Raw genomic sequence first — 16862 nt, 5'->3', positions numbered from 1 at the left:
TCCCTACTCAAGACTCCGGAGTTTTTCCAAATATATCCAGCATCTAATTTCAGGAACTATTATAATGACCTCCCATGACTAGTTCACCAGTTCACTAGTTCATTCATACGGTAGTGCTATTTTATTTTTTTTTATATTTTTTTTTGAGATGAAATAGGGTAGTGCTATTCAGACACCACTTTTTACCTCCCACACACCCTTGTTAATTTTTATCCATTGATCTTTAAATGATTCGATTTGATGGCTGGAAATTGAGAGGGGAGTGTGAGAGGTAAAAATGGGTGTGTCAATAGCACCACCCCATCATATTAAACCTTATCTAATGGAATAACTTGCAGAAAACAAGAAAAAAGCACGAGTACCTTGCTATATTGGAACTCAAACGTGGTTTCAATTCCTTGTTGGACAACTCCACAGATACGGCAAACTAACCCAAGATCACCCTTCAGGATGCAAATGTGATCACATTCTTCCCCACATTCACCTGATGTTTCATCAGCTGAAGGATCAACAGCAAAATCCTAGAAGAATCAGGCAACACATATTTAATATAATTTGGAAAAAAAAACCAGAGACTACAAGGATGGAAAGTTTGGTGCAAAATCAATGACAAATTTTTTTGTATGCTCAAAGCTATCGAATGCGGATACCTTGGAACATTCTATTGCCATTGTCATTTCGTTCCATATGTCTGCTAGATCATCTTCCTCTATATCGTTTTTCTGATATTGTTCTTTAAACTGGAAAGTGTTGTGATTATCTTCCCCAACCACCTTATCACAATTTGTCTGTCCCAGCATCCATGTTATCAGCCAGAACTCCTACCTCTGTTCTTGTAGCTATCCACTCCATATTTTCCCTAGTCTCTCTGTAATTAATTTGACCATTCCACTCCTCTTTCTCACATGCTCTTTGGTTCCCGTTTCCAATCACCATATGGAATGCTACACCAGCATTTATATCTTTGTCTATCCCAGTATCAATTTCGCCAGGCAGAGTTTCCAACTTTTCTGTCTGAGTGCTCGCCACATACTTCTGAAACCAGTAAAATTAAAATATGATCAACAAGCCAATCCATATGCATATTAGGATAACTAGGAAATGGTACAATAAGTTGTAGACCAATCACCATATTTTCTACTACATCTTCGGTTATACCAATCTCAATTTGTCCAGGCAGTGTTCCCAAATCTTCTGTCTGACCTATGCTCTCTTCACAATCCTGAGCCAGTAAAATATATTCATCATGCCATTGCCAGTCATAAGCATACACACGATAACAGTGAAAATGATTTGAAAAATGAGTTGCAGGTCAATCACCATATTGTCTTCTGACCCAATGTATACATCTTTATCTATCCAAATATCCATTTTTCCAGGTGGAGTTTTCACCTTTTCTCTCTCATCTTTACTCTCTGAACAATCCTGAAACAGAATATGACGATCATGCCGGTCAATATGGATACATGATAACAATGAAAATGATTTGAAAAATGAAATTGGTCAATCACCATATTGTCTTCTAAACCAATATATACATCTTTATCTGTCCAAATATCAACTTTTCCAGGTGGAGTTTTCAACTCTTCTCTCTCTAAACAATCCTGAAAAAGAATATGATGACCATTAGAACCAAAATGGATAACAAGGAAAACAATCTGAATAATGGGTTCTAGACCAATCACCGCATTGTTTGCTGTACCAACATTTGCATCTTTATCCATCCCAAGACAGTTCTTTCCAAGTTGAGTTTCCAACTCTTCACTCTGGTCTGTGCTCTCTAAACAATCCTGAAACAGAAGATGATGGCCATGAAAACCAATATGCACTTCAAAAAGAAAACAATTTGAATAATGAGTTCTAAACACCAATCACCCTATCGTCTGCTGCACCAACATCTACATCTTTATCTATCCAAATGTCGAATTCTCCAAGCAGAGTTTCAAACTCATTACTCTGATCTTTGCCCGTTACAGACTCCTGAAACAGAATATGATGGCCATGCCAATCAATACACGCATATAGGATAATACGGAACATATTTTTGAACAATGAGTGGAGAATGTAAAACTTCAAATGAAAACATGTAGTACATGGACAAAATTAAGTTTCAATTATTGGGTAAGATAGACACTTGCTCCAAATACTTTGGCAAGTTAGATGATCTTTCTAATTTGATATAGTACGTAGTTCAAATGCAAGCCAAACTTGGTGTCTCTTGAGTTGGTAGGTTTTGACTTATGCTACTAAATTCTTTTCACTTTAGTAATAATCCAACAATGTGTCACATTCTAAATTAGCACTCATCAGACCAACGGTAATGAAACCAATTGTGCTACTCGTACCAGTCAATCATTATAATTTTAGGCAAGCTACTCTAGTTTTTCAAATGCAGGGGAAGAACATACCGGCAAGTTCTTCTTCAGAAATCTTCCAACAGGCTCCAGTACAACCTTCTGGTGTTGAACTAGCCTCTTACTTCCTTCATCTTCATCATCAGAACCCAGGACAACAACAGGCGGCGCTGTTTCTGTAGCATTGTTACGATTTTCATCATCCATATCCATGACCTGTTGATGACCGTGGGGAGGAGGCTCCAGCTCCAGCACATCCTTCTGATACAAATGAAGTGGCTTTTTCCTATTTCCCTCGTCTTCGTCATCCGAACTAAGGGCACTAACAGGCAGTGCTACTACTGTACTGTTTTTTGGAATGTCATCCTCTATATCAATGAAAATTTGATGATGATCCATAGAGGCTGCAAAACAACCTTGTGATATCATCACTCCTCCAGACAATCAACTCGATCATATACTACTAACATAACTTCCAGTGTTATTCAAACATGTAAAAGCAGCTGGATGGTACCAAGCACATACAATGTGATAAACTACAGACAAATTTGCCCAAATAAAATTGGTAGACACCCAAATGAAATTACACATGCAATGTAGTAAAACCAACATTCCATAGATGCAATTTTTTATGGGCAAACACAGAATATTAACAAAAGAGACAAATTCAAATTTCAAAAACCCATCCATTTGGAGCCAATTTTGGTACAACCCAGAATCTGGAACTTGCAGAAAGCTACCATGCATCTTCAACTAGCTCTAAATGTTACAAATTTCAGACAAATATATAATAAATAAAAAAATATCAAAATTAATCCATTACTAAAGAAAGATTTCTCTTTGAAAACCCAACAAAAAAAAAAAAAAGACCTTGGTGGTAGAAACACGCTTAAAAACAGTAGCTGGGTCACAATTTTTTTCTATTTTTAAGGAAAGAGAGCAAGCACTAAATGCAAAATGCTAAAGGGAAAACACTGAAAGAAAAGGAAAGTAAAAGGGCTGAAACTTTACCTCCGAGACTTCTTCTGGGAAACAAAAGCACAGCAGATGGTTGCTGTGATCAAAATCTAGCATGCATTGAACGTATGTAGGAATGGGTTGTAATCAAAATCTGACTTTGTGTTAGGGAAAGTGAGCAAATGGGAATGGGAATGGGAATAGGTACCGTACAGTACACACCAAGGTACACAGGCTCTACTCTGATTACTTTTCTCTCCTGGACTTTCTTGGTTGCTCCGAAATATCCTGATTACACTATGTGTTGGACGAATAAATTTAACATTACTAAGGAGTTTTAAAATGAAAGAAATTGAAATGATGGAATTTATTTTCTAGAATTTATGAATTTTCTTATTTGACTAACCTAGAAAGCAATGGACTTTTAATACGAAATTTGTTAGTTTTAAACTCTCACTCCTAGAATTTTAGAAATGACACATATTTACACGAAATTTAAACTTGAGAATTAAAGATCCAAAATTCCAAGTTTTTTTTTTCCTCTCTAAATTTCTATGTTTATGAATCCAAGCAAGAGAATTGTACGAGTCGATTTATAAGTTCTGGTTTTTGTCAAATTTTCAAGTTTATTTTCTTCATCCAAACATAGTATTATTTTTTAACTGCTAGATTTTGTTTAAAAATATAAAAATCAAAATCTAAGAGTTAAATGTTTATTTTAGAAATGAAATTGAGTTAATTCAATTTCTTGAATTCTGGGACATAAACAACTAAATATTTTTAGACGTATTTTGCACCATGTGCTTATTTACGCTTTAAATATTTGACGCCAATGTTTAGACTTTTATCTATGACGTTATAGAATTGAAATAGGAAAATAGTCGAAGGAAATGATGCAATCGGATAATTTATATGGTCACAAATACATGTGAACGATTCATGAAAGATTTCACTTTGTTGTTCATTGCAAAAGTTTCTTTGAGTGCTAGTCATATGTCAAAGCATTGGAAGAAGAAGAAGAACCAAAGAAAAAAAAAATGAAAAAAAGAAAGATTAAAACGGCTCTAAATCCTAGCAAAAGATCATAACCAGAACTTGAGAAAAATATCACAAAATTATTTTGGAATTGTTTGAGTCATCAACAATTATTCACAAAACTGAGTTGGTGATTGGTGAAAGTCCTATTAAACGCCCAAACGTTTAACCTTCCAAACCTAGTAAGAGAAGATAATGCTTTGAATGTTGTGTGTATTTTTCTCATTCTGAGGTATATAAAATTATGTACAACCTTAATAAGGAAATAATAATTACAAACAATATCTCCTAAATTAGGAAACCTAAGATTATAGGAATTCCGGAATAAAAGGAAATCTATACAAAGTCAACACTCCCCTCAAGTTGGTACATATATGCCATACATGCCTAACTTGATCCAGAGAATTTTTCACTGGAGCTAGCCTTAGTGAGTATGTTTGCCACTTGGTCCTCGGTCCTGATTGGGGGAACTTCAATTACTTTCCCTTCTAGCTTTTCCTCAATGAAGAACGTGTCAACCTCTACATGCTTAATTCTATCATGTTGTACAAATTATGAATTTTTATTTTTAGAAATATATTTTTTTAATTTTTAAAACTAAAATTCCATGTTTAAGTTTAACTCCAATAATTTAATTCCATTTTTAACTCCAACAATTAAATATGAATTTTATGAGTTTGTTCTTTAAAAATAAACTTAAAAAGTTCATAGTTAATTTCAAATACAAAACAAAACATAGCATTACAACCTAATATGATATTAAAATAATATTATTCTCAGTAGCCTACAACCTAGGGCATCCGATGTGTGGTGCTAGGCATCCAACATATGACGTAATTTTGTATTTTGGAGTACGCTTTATAACGTTCTAACATTCGTGTTGTGTGAATGGTTTGTTGTTGTTATAAAGACTGTACCACATTTGTGCTTGTAGTTGCTAAAAAAAAAAAAAACTGTGAAATAACATAATATATTATAAGAGTAGCATGTTAATTAAATTATTAATTTATTACCTTGTTGGCAAGATTATTGTCACTTCGATAAATTTGCTTCCACTTTGTATGGGCTTCTTGCCAAGATTTTAACTTTTTATGTAAATGTTTGTACCTACTTGATAGAGATTACTTGGTCTAAAAGGTGCCTTGAATTTGCTCGACAAATTGTGCATGAATCTTCTTCCACATTTGTTGCACTGTCATCTCATTTCTCGTGATCAAATCATGAGTAACGCACACACAACACTCAAGCAAAGCAACGTCTTCCCCGATAAACTGATTTGCCTTCTCATATTTGTGGCATAAGTAAAATGCTTATACCATTTACCCCAAAGACATAGCAAAGTAGGCCAGAAAGAGTCAAAACCCTCAAAAACCCCAATTAAGGAGGAAAGGAAGAGAGAGGACTCGCGCACAAAACGACAGAACAGTAAGAAAGGAAGGTTTTTTTGGCTGTGAAATTTCCACTTTTTTTGCTGTGTTTTTGGCGCCCTCAGCAGCCGTCCTCTCACGACCGCAACCCAACAGTCCAAGATCCCCCCCCACGTCCCCTGTTCGATTCTCCACAAACCCATCAAAACTCTTAAGCCTACCCACCGACCTCTCTCTCTCCCTCTCTGGTTTTTCACAAATTGCTTGCTTGCTCGGATATTAAGTCCAATCCACTGTTGTGGTCCTTCCCTTTCTCTCTCTAGCTTCTACTTCTTCTTCCGCAACTCTCATGGCTTCCCGGAAACACTTGGCCGCTGTTATGGTACTGTTGCAACACCCAACTGTCAAAATTTCTGTTGAAAATCTTTAACCCCAACTGTGAAAGTCTCTCCCTGCTCGAATTCTGAGTGGGTTTAAGGGTTTTATTGGGTTTAATTTTGAAAAATATTTCTGGATTTTTTTTTGCAGGGCGCGAAAGTGCTCATGGTTGGGGCAGGTGGTATCGGCTGCGAGCTTCTCAAGACTCTCGCTCTCTCTGGCTTCCAAGATATTCATATTGTGCGCCCCTCTCTCTCTCTCTCTCTCTCTCTCTCTCTCTCTCTCTCTCTCTCGTTGTTAATTTTAAGGGATGGGTTTCTGCTACTTTCTTATTTTATGGTGGTTTACTAGGGTTTTGTGTTCTAGGGTTTTCATTATGTGTTCCCCATCTTATGCTTGTTGATTGAACTTTATGTGTTGGTTTTAGGGTTTTATTTATTGAAAAGAGTTCTTTTATTACCAAATTTACTTCTTTTTTCTTTAAAAAAATTGACTTCTCTGTACAGGTAATCATGTGTCAATTTAGAGTGAGAAGCGATGAAATGATGAATCAGTATTGGTACTTCTTTCATGATCATCGTCGTTGCTGTTTGTTGCTTTTGATTGTCGAGGCAGTAATATAAGATTAAGATGTTCTTAGAAGAATCTAGGTTCTGCCTAATCAAATTGGCAGAGAATTATTCTAAGTTTTTCAGGAATCAAATTGGTGGCGGCTTGTTACTTAAGGCTTGGACCTTAGGGTTTGTCTTGGATTGCTCGTTTCAGTTACAAGTGAAATATTTTAAATTTATGGTAAGGTATTGTAGCTGACTAGCGTTAGTCAGGGTGAATCCTGAAGTGATTCAACCCACACATAAGTATTAATTTTTCTTCAGTGTTATCTGGTTAATTCTTTAGTTTGTACCTTGTTGCTGTTCATTTCTTATTGCTTCATATGCTATGTGGTGGAACTACTATCATTTGTGTGAAAGTTTAATAAGTGGAAAGATAGCAATACTATATATTTTAGCAATATTGATGTGGTATATGATATCTACTTTAGAAAACAGATGAACTATATATTTACCACTACTTTGAATAGATCCCTATATTAATTTTCAATTCATGGTCTTCAGATTGATATAAATAAAACATTATTTTTTTCCCGGTTCCGTGTATATGCAAGAATGAGCCAGTTTACTTTGTTTCTTTGGGTAATTATTCATTTTGCAGTTGGTTATCTTAAATTGCAGATCGACATGGACACTATAGAAGTGAGTAACCTCAACAGACAATTCCTCTTCCGACAATCACATGTTGGCCAATCCAAAGCCAAAGTAAGTATATTTACTATATCATATACTTTTTAATTTGAATAGGTGTGCTGTGTATGGTCTTTTCATCCATATTTTAACAGGTTGCTCGGGAAGCTGTCTTAAAGTTTAGGCCTGAGATAAGCATAACTTCGTACCATGCAAATGTTAAGGATTCTGACTTCAATGTGGACTTCTTTAAGCAATTTAATGTGGTTTTGAATGGACTTGACAACTTAGATGCGAGGCGACATGTGAATCGCCTATGCTTGGGAGCTGATGTTCCCTTGATTGAAAGTGGGACGACTGGGTTCCTTGGACAGGTTTGCTTTAGAATTGTCTGACAAGAAACAATTTTTTTTAATTGAACTTGGTCTGTCAATTTGTTGTATCTAATAAATTTTTGTCTACCCATTATGCTTCTGGTTCCTTGTATGTTGTGTGTGTGTGTGTATATTGTTGATCTGAGATCACTTGAGCATTGTAGAATTGTAACTGGTTTATTGAATTGCCAATTTCATATGTCAAAGATGTTTAGGTCTTGAAATATAATTTATTTGCTTCTTATGTAGTGGTTTTTGATCTGGATAATGCCCTATAGCAGTTGCAGAAAGGATTTCAAAATGGAATGTCTTTAGCTGAGTTCATGCAGTGAACTATCTTATCTTTGTCTAAGCTTTTATGTGTTTTATTGGATAACTAGATGAGCTCAGGATCCTATAATATTCTACATTATGTGTTTGTCTATGATAGTTTGTGTCATAGAAATGCTGCATTAATCGTCATCATCATCATCTTATCATCATTACCCTTGTTCCAATCATACGAGGTCAGCTATATGAATTTCTGTCTTCCATTATGTGATTCCTGCATAATGTTAAATAGTTTCAACTATCCTTTTTTAGTGTGGTTAAATGTAGATTTGGAGAGAGATTTCTAGTACCATGTACTTTGACTTTATAGTTTCTTTTAGAAACACATGGTGGAAATAACCCAGCTCGTATGACCAACATATTCAAACTTCTGCGTCATTTTGATTATTTCAATTGTTCTTTTATTTTTTTTACAAAATGCTTCATTGCAGATGGTTCTGTGTGAAAGTTCTTTCCTTCCCTTTCTACTTATTTGTTGAATTTTTGAAATCAGGTGACTGTACATGTGAAGGGAAGAACAGAGTGCTATGAGTGTCAACCAAAACCTGCTCCTAAAACTTATCCTGTGTGTACCATTACCAGTACTCCATCAAAGGTATTGTTGATGGATAGTTTTTTTTTTTCTTTTTTCTTTCTCTAGTGCCATCTCGGAACAACTGTGTGTTGCTTGTATTAGTAATTCAGAATTTTTTCTTGATAGTTGTTTACTTGTATCCCGTGAATTAAAGCTCTCTAATTCTACCATGGAGAATGAATAATTTGGAAGAGAAAACAACACAAGTAATAGAACACAAAGGAATCCATGGGGAACCAAAAAACTGTGGAAACCGTTAATAGTTAATAGCTTAGTTTTCTTTTTTCCATATTACTAGTACCGCTGCTGCTACAATTCTATTTACATGAAATCAGAATAAGCTTTCTGGTTTTTGGATGACGTTTCTGCCATAAAAATGTTATTGACAGTTATACAATAGATAACTAAGATGATATGGTTTGGTATTTTGCTTGGAACAAACTATTAGTTGGATTGGACGATGATCATTTTCCTCCAACTCATTAAAAGGATAAATACATCATTGTTTAAGATAACCCCCTGCTCCGTGGGTCTAGACTTTGACTGTATAATCTGTATTTGCAGTTTGTTCACTGTATCGTATGGGCAAAGGAACTTCTTTTTGCAAAGTTGTTTGGGGACAAGAATCAGACAAATGATTTGAATGTCCGTTCTAGTGATGGTGCTAGCTCATCAGAACAGGCTGAAGATGTATTTGAACATAGCAATGATGAAGACATTGAGCAGTATGGAAGGAGAATATATGATCATGTATTTGGTTATAATATTGAGCAAGCTTTGTCTAATGAGGAGACATGGAAGAACCGCAATAGACCAAAGCCTATGTATATTAGGGATGTCATGCTCAATGAGCTCGGTCAACAGAATGGAAGTGTGGAAAAGAATGGTGCAGCCAATGATGTATATTCAGTATCTGCCATGGCATCTCTAGGAATGAAGAATCCACAGGATATATGGAGCCTTATGGAAAATTCCAGAGTCTTTCTTGAGGCTTTGAAACTATTTTTCATGAAAAGGCAGAAGGTTAGTTTGAACTCTTGTATTAAGGAAAGTCATTGCACGATCATTTACTTTCCTTATTTCTGGACTGAACCCATAACTTTATTTTGTTCTGAGAACTCTTAACTTTCTTAGCGTTTTCATTTGTCTTTATTGTCTTTGTGGGGTTGGGGTACTGGTGGCAGGAAATTGGAAATCTCACTTTTGATAAAGATGATCAGCTAGCTGTGGAGTTTGTTACTGCTGCTGCAAATATACGGGCTGCTTCTTTTGGAATCCCGTTGCATAGCCTTTTTGAAGCTAAAGGGATTGCTGGTAATATTGTACATGCTGTTGCGACAACGAATGCTATTATTGCTGGGTTGATTGTCATTGAGGCAATCAAGGTGCTGCAAAATGATACAAAGAACTATAGGTTTGTGCAATTGCCTTTGTAATAAAAAAAGTGTTTCGTTTGTTCTCTGTTTCTCTTCCCTTAACTTCTAAAAAATGTTCCACATAGTTTGCTATTCTGAATTTGAGTATTTCAAAATGAAGAGAAAATGTTCTGCTTTTGGTTTTCATTATTATCTTTTATTGACTGATTGTATCTGCACACAGACACACTTGTGCTACACATCGGTACACATACATTACTCACATGCAGAAATGCACTTATAATTAATTGATGTGCATCGTAGGCTAGAGCCATGAACATATAAGAAAAAGATTCTTGACCATTTCTGATGGGAAGAAAACGGGAATTTTTGTACTGGTTGGCTTGCACATAGGGGTAATCAGACGTGTCCTACCTTTAAGTCATTTTCAATATCCTTTTGTTTGATTGAAGTCATACCAGTTTAACAATTAGGGAAATTGAAATCTGAACAATATATCAGTGACAAAATTGGCTTTACTCTTTTTGCCACTGGTTTGTTCCATACTAAGTTGTTTTTTTGTTTTTTTGTTTTTGTTTTTTGTTTTTTGTTTTTTGTTTTTTGTTTTCTGTTTTCTGTTTTTGTTTTTTTTTTTGCTTTTGTTTTTTTGGTTTTTTTGTTTTTTTGTTTTTTTGTTTTTTTTCCGTGTGGTCTGATTCTACCCTGATCTGAATGGCTATGTAGGATGACATATTGTCTAGAACATCCAGCAAGAAAAATGTTGCTCATGCCAGTGGATCCATTTGAGCCTAACAAGTCTTGCTATGTCTGTTCAGAGGTACACTGATTGCTCCTTCTAAAATTCCATCTTTGTGGGATCTTTTAGCTGACAATTAAATAAGAATTGTGATGTGCCCTAATGCAATATGATTGTAAGCAGACACCACTTTCACTTGAGATCAATACTCACCGTACAAAGTTGCGGGATGTAGTTGAAAAGATTGTTAGAGCCAAGCTCGGGATGGGCTTGCCACTCATTATGCATGGTTCAGCCCTTCTTTATGAAGTTGGTGATGACTTGGATGAAGACATGGTAGCAAATTATGCAGCAAACCTTGATAAGGTATGAATTCTTTCCTGTGTTTCGGGAAGACTTGATAAAGTAAGTTCACCTGATACATGTGTCTTGTATGTGTGATTTTTTTTAAAATATTTTACATAAAATTGCAGGTGCTGTCTGAGTTTCCTACGCCAGTTACCAGTGGGACCATGCTGACAATTGAGGATTTTCAGCAAGAACTGTCGTGCAAGATCAATATTAAACACAGGTTCTTTATCCAGTTGATCTGCAAGCTCCTATGCATCATTAAATTGCTTCTTATGATCTAAGGTTTTACAACATGATGGATGACTTCAAGACATGAGCATTTGGAATAGCTACTTTTCCTGTTATGGTTCATAGAAATAAAGCTTCACTAAGCTGTTTAAGTCGAAATTTTTTTGTAAGATAGTAAGCAAACAGGAGCCATGTTATTTGAAAGTTAATGTCCATCCTGAAATTTATCTCCTCTTCCTTTGTTGGCCCCCCACCCCCCAAACCTAACCAAGTAAGGCTATTGAGGTTGCATGAAGCATTTTCTGATTCTAGTTGCCGTTCTTTTTTATGGGGGTCGGGTGATGCTATTTTTTCTTTTATATCATGTAATATAAATTGACGTGATAATTTAGCAAGTTTAATTTCGTGCAGAGAGGAATTTGATGAAGAGAAAGAACCTGATGGAATGGTTCTATCTGGGTGGACTCAAGCTCCTGCAGTGGCACAGGATGACAAGAAGTCTACTGCAAATGCTGGAAGCTCATCAAATGCATCATCATCTATGGAGCCTGAAAAGACTGATGATATTGAAACTACTCCTGAAAAGAAAAGAAAACTGTCTGACGTTTCTGAATCCGCGAATCCAGATTTATCAAGTGTTGCTGGCAGTAGTACAAGAAATCCCGAGAAATTGGAACTTGATGACGACGACGATGAGCTTGTGATATTTGATAAGTGGGATTCGGTCACGGACAAGAAGATAAAGTTGCAATAGTTATTCCGTGGATAACGTGGAGGCCTGAGTTCAGTTCTAATTTTGTACCATTAGTGAGAAGCACTCATTCTTTTTTGGGAGGTTGGCTCAGTTGTTTGTTAGGTCGAGCCGGTACAAATTAAGCGGTCCATGCTTCCCTTTTTTATTTATTTAATTTTTTTTTTTTTTTTGTGGTTGAAAATGTAATGTGTCGTCGTCTTCCTAACTTAGTAGACATAATTTTAGCAGTGTAACTTGAAGAGAAAACCATAACCTAGAAAATGTACCTGAAATAACTAAACAAGTGACCGTGAGTTTCAAAGTTCCTTTTCATTCCGTCATGAATTTAGTTTCCACCATGGATTTGGAAAATATTTAGGTGAAGCATACGGAAACAGAATGGAAGGTGTTTCTTTGTAAAATCACTTAAAAAGTAATTTTCTAGCCAGAAGTGATTATGCTCTTATTAAGGCTAATATTGTAAATGTATCTGAAAGGATAATACTTGGAGTTTGTTAAGTTTGTTACTGAGTCTGTTAAGCTTTGGTTAGAATGGGCGATCTGGCATTACAAGTGTGTAAATGACTTGTCCATATAAAGTGTGTTCTTATTTCACTTAAAGAAATGAAATGATATTTTCCTAATATGTCTAACAACATCCGATCCTTCTCTTGCTTCCCGCTTGACTTCTCACCTTCTTCCTCTGATTTCACCTTTTCGAACCCTAATTTCTGGCAATGGTGATTCCTGCTTCTTCCTCTAAATCTGCCTCTTAGAGGCGGTTGCTAGCCCTAATTCCTCGACCGTCAATTCAATCACCTCGATCACACTTCAGAATATTGGCTCCATGGTTCCAATCAAACTCACCACCACAAATTACTACCTGAAGTCCTCTCTTTGCTCTAAGCTTCCGTTGCTACAATGTTGCGGCATCGTTGATGGATCCATGGCCCCTCTGCCGAAGTAATTCAATGGCTTACTAGTCATACTAGTAAGCCATTGAATTACTTAATGTTGATGTTTGGGGATGACCCCCTGTTACTTCAATTCATGGCTTTGGGAACTATGTCATATTTGTGGATGACTATTCTAAGTACTGCTGGTTTTATCCATTGCAATGTGAATCTGATGTCTATCCTACATTTGTTCAAATCAAGAATCTTATTGAGAACATGTTGTGTACCAAGATCATTTCTTTCCGTTCTGATTCTGGTGGTGAATTTCTCAGTACTGCTTTCTCTAATTACTTATCTGAGAATGGTATTCAACATCAACTTGCTTGTCCACACACTCCTGAGCAAAATGGATGTGCTGAAGCTAAAACCCTTCACTCCATCCAAACTGGAACCTAAAAGTAAGCTGTGTCTTTTTGGGGGTATAACCTTAATCACAAAGGATACAACTGCCTAGATCCTGCCACAAATAAGATATACATATAAAGACATTAAATTTTTGATGAATCCATTTATCCATTTCATCAAAAATCATCTCTGTCTCATTCAACCAAACCCAATTCTCAAATACATTCATCAATTCCATCAACCCTTACCTTTTCCTCTGTCACTACCACATCTGCCAACAATAATTGTGAACTATCTTCAGCTACCTCAACTACTACAATCTCCCTTACACAGTCACTTTCACCTCCTGCCTCTCATTCATCACCTACACCACAACCACAGCCTCAACCTCAGCCTTCTACTAATTTTCATGCCATGCAAACTCGTTCCAAATCTAGAGTTCTCAAACCAAAAGCCCTCAATGCTACAAAATATTTCATTCATTTGCAAGCCTTCAAACAATCTCACTAGAGCCAATCAATGCAGTAGGAACTGAATGCCCTGATTGAAACTGGCACATGGTCTCTGGTTCCCTCATCTCCTTCTCAAAACCTAGTTGGGCATAAATGGGTTTTTAGAACCAAAAGGAAACCAGATGGCTTGATAGACAAGTATTAAGGCACGGTTGGTAACAAATGGTTTCTACTAACAAGATGGTTTGGACTACACTAAAACATTCAGTCCAATGGAAAAACCTGTCACTATAAGGCTTCTTCTCACATTAGCAGCTCAATTTGATTGGTTCCTAAATCAACGTGATGTAAGTAATGCATTCTTAAATGGTCATCTCACTGAATCTGTTTTCATGACGCAACCACCTGAGTTTGAAGATCTTACCAAACCAAGCCATGTTTGCAAGTTAAATAAATTCTTATATGGATTGAAACAAGCTCCTAGAGTTTGGTATGAAAAGCTGCACAATTCTGTTATTTCTCTTGGCTTCATTAGCTCTCAATTTGTCACTCACTATTTGTCAAAAAGGGTTCTGCCATGGTGTTCATCCTTATGTATGTGGATGACATTCTAGTAACTATTCCATCTATTGCGCCTTGTCAACATGTTATTCAACAACTCAGTGAGTTATTTCCCATCAAGGTTCTTGGTCCCTTACACTATTTCTTAGGCATTGAAGCTAAAAGATCTTCCTCAGGCATCTTCATATCTCAGACCAAGTATATCTTGGACTTACTCAAAAAGGCTAACATGGATGGTGCAAAACTATGTACAACTCCTCTCAATACATCAAAATTGGACCGTGACTTTCCACTTCTTGACAATCCTGTAGAATACAGATCACTGGTAGGAGCCTTGCAATATTTAACATGGACCAGACCTAATCTATCCTTTACAGTGAACCTTGTGTGTCAGTTCATGCACAGTCCCACGTTGTCTCACTTTCAAGCAGTCAAAAGAATCATGCGCTATCTCAAGGGTTCAATTGACATTGGTTTACGGTTTTGCAAGTCACCTACGTCTCTATCCATACATGCATACTCAGATGCTGATTGGGTTTCTCTCTTGATCGAAGATCTACATGAGGATTTTGTATTTTCTTAGGCAAGTCCATCATTAATTGGAGTGCTAAGAAGCAACCAACAGTGGCTTGATCATCCACTGAAGCAGAATACCAGTCATTAGCCAATACTGCTGCAGAAATAACTTGGATCTGCAAACTCTTAGTTGATATTGGTTTCAAATTTTCATGTGTTCTGCAGTTATGGTGTGATAATCGTTCTGCTATCTCTCTGGCTAAAAACCCTCTCTTTCATGCTTGGACTAAGCATGTGGAAATTTATTACCATTATATTAGAGAAAAGGTTTTAGCTAAAGAAGTTTCAGTTCACTTTGTCTGCACACAGGACCAAATTGCAGATATTTGCACCAAAGCATTATCCAAGCACATATTTCTCCTTCTTCCTGACAAACCATCTTTTCGAGTACCTCAGATCAGTTTGAGGGGAGCTATTAAGGCTAATATTGTAAATGTATCTATAAAGGTTAATACGTAGAGTTTGTTAAGTTTGTTACTAAGCCTGTTAAACTTTGGTTAGAATAGGTGAGCTGTCATTACTAGTGTGTAAATGACTTGTCTATATATACTCAAAGTGTAATCTTATTTCACTTGAGAAATGAAATGATATTCTTCTAATACCTCTTACAATTACTTCAAAACGAGCCTTTATTTGCGATAGTTATATGCGCAAGTGGCAAGGGTTTGTTGCCCAAAGTGGTTTAGAGCGTTCACTCTTGTTGCATACGAGGTTTGTGTGTTATAGCCTCCTCCTTAGCACAGTTGCATATGAAAGTGAAACCTAATAATACCAACAATTTGAGGGGATTATACAACTCATTGTTAAAGCAGCAACATCTTCTACTTGAGGATTTTAAGTAACTAACTTGGTTAGGTGATGCTACTGATGTACCTGTTATAACACGGTTAGACACGACAAGTTTATATTTTATTAATACACACATACACGTAATAAATGAATGAAGGAACCGTAAAATCATAGTAGAACCGGCATGTTGTATGATAAAGAGGAAAGCAAGAAGAGAAGGTAGCTAGAATTCTCCTTTGTTCATGTGTTTAAGCGGAAAAAGAGAAATTCATATGTGAATTTTTTGGCATGCCACTCAATGCCCATTTGTTTACAACATTTTAGACCTTTGCTGTCCTTGTCATTAAATAAAGTTTTTAAAATGCTTTTGCTTAATATTTAAAGTTTTGATGTCTTTTCACTGGTTTTCATTTTAAAATTTTGAAACTATTCGATTTCATCACAAAGATATTACACGAAACCATATTTTATTACAGATACAATTACACAAGTCTGTTTTCTGTATCGAAAACAAAAACCGAAATTGAGTAAGAAATATAGGATCTAATACATGTATATGTTTAAAGTTGTACTTAGATTATTTACACAATGTGTGGGAGAAAGGGAAAGCTAGCTCTTCGTTTCTGGTTCTCCAGTAGCTAGATCCTCCAAAAACCACACGAATCCTTAGAACGGGATTCGAAAAAGGCACCTCTTAAGATTTTGGAAAGCAGCAAATTATTGCAGAAAAGAATGTTAAGCGCTTTTCCATGTTCGTCTTCAGTTGATTTATATTATTCACACACCAACGCAGGGTGCGGTACATTGGGTGGTGCTAGAAACTCTTCGACATGGATAAGGAGGGTAGGCTGGAACAGGAAAGTTCTTCCTCTCCGAATGTTTCTTCCTCTTTTTTGCATCGGGATTTTCCGGTTTCTTCAGATCTTCTACGCTTCTTACATCGGCCATGCACGTAAATGATCTTGATTTCCCTGAGTAGTACCTTGACAACCCTCTCCTGCTGAGAAACACACATGTGCATATTGCATTCAATTAACCAAGTTTGTGTACATTTGGTGCATTGCATTCGACACTAATACATAATTGATCTGTGCACACACGTACCACATCATATATAATCGATAAAAATGTTCCCTTGAGAAACCGAAA

The 16862-nt window shown here is 36.2% G+C and overlaps 2 protein-coding genes across 6 annotated transcripts; one reads left to right on the top strand and one right to left on the bottom strand.

Moving 5' to 3' along the window:
• Positions 1-356: 356 nt before the first annotated feature.
• On the bottom strand, positions 357-3625 carry LOC103939480. 5 transcript variants are annotated; one of them, XM_048576143.1, is made up of 9 exons: positions 3366-3621; positions 2409-2758; positions 1876-1980; positions 1686-1790; positions 1512-1604; positions 1321-1425; positions 1130-1222; positions 651-1035; positions 357-499 (listed from the first exon to the last, which is right to left on the bottom strand). In XM_048576143.1, the coding sequence occupies exons 2-8, from the start codon at positions 2751-2753 to the stop codon at positions 778-780; spliced, it is 1104 nt and encodes a 367-aa protein (XP_048432100.1). In that variant the 5' UTR covers positions 2754-2758; positions 3366-3621; the 3' UTR covers positions 357-499; positions 651-777. The 5 variants fall into 5 exon arrangements, with proteins under 5 accessions (XP_048432100.1, XP_048432101.1, XP_048432099.1 ...); XM_048576144.1 differs by lacking the exon at positions 1321-1425 and having other exon boundaries at positions 2409-2814; positions 3366-3625; XM_048576142.1 differs by lacking the exon at positions 3366-3621 and having other exon boundaries at positions 1707-1790; positions 2409-2781.
• Positions 3626-5949: 2324 nt separating this feature from the next.
• Positions 5950-12375, top strand: LOC103939475 (SUMO-activating enzyme subunit 2). The gene is made up of 11 exons (XM_009349568.2): positions 5950-6095; positions 6242-6331; positions 7324-7407; positions 7488-7706; positions 8530-8631; positions 9175-9633; positions 9795-10024; positions 10710-10803; positions 10906-11088; positions 11196-11293; positions 11713-12375. The coding sequence occupies exons 1-11, from the start codon at positions 6063-6065 to the stop codon at positions 12053-12055; spliced, it is 1935 nt and encodes a 644-aa protein (XP_009347843.2). The 5' UTR covers positions 5950-6062; the 3' UTR covers positions 12056-12375.
• The last annotated feature ends 4487 nt before the right edge of the window (positions 12376-16862 follow it).

Source organism: the organism of the source record quoted next, unplaced genomic scaffold, assembly GCF_019419815.1.
Source record: "Pyrus x bretschneideri cultivar Hongxiangsu unplaced genomic scaffold, Pyrus_bretschneideri_v1 Contig85, whole genome shotgun sequence".
Lineage (NCBI taxonomy): Eukaryota > Viridiplantae > Streptophyta > Magnoliopsida > Rosales > Rosaceae > Pyrus > Pyrus x bretschneideri.
The sequence above is the reverse complement of the archived record's forward strand: the minus strand, read 5'-3'. Positions and strand labels throughout refer to the sequence as shown.

What these genes read in the sequence shown, in the direction of transcription:
- LOC103939475 (XM_009349568.2), top strand. Translation starts at nt 6,063, where the DNA reads ATGGCTTCCCGGAAACACTTGGCCGCTGTTATG. An exon ending in CTTGCTATGTCTGTTCAGAG is followed by an intron (nt 10,804 to 10,905) that starts GTACACTGATTG and finishes GATTGTAAGCAG; the next exon opens with ACACCACTTTCACTTGAGAT. An exon ending in ATGCAGCAAACCTTGATAAG is followed by an intron (nt 11,089 to 11,195) that starts GTATGAATTCTT and finishes ATAAAATTGCAG; the next exon opens with GTGCTGTCTGAGTTTCCTAC.
- LOC103939480 (XM_048576143.1), bottom strand. Translation starts at nt 2,753, where the DNA reads ATGGATCATCATCAAATTTTCATTGATATAGAGGATGACATTCCAAAA. An exon ending in TTGGTTTAGAAGACAATATG is followed by an intron (nt 1,426 to 1,511) that starts GTGATTGACCAA and finishes ATTCTGTTTCAG; the next exon opens with GATTGTTCAGAGAGTAAAGA. An exon ending in AAGATGTAGTAGAAAATATG is followed by an intron (nt 1,036 to 1,129) that starts GTGATTGGTCTA and finishes TACTGGTTTCAG; the next exon opens with AAGTATGTGGCGAGCACTCA.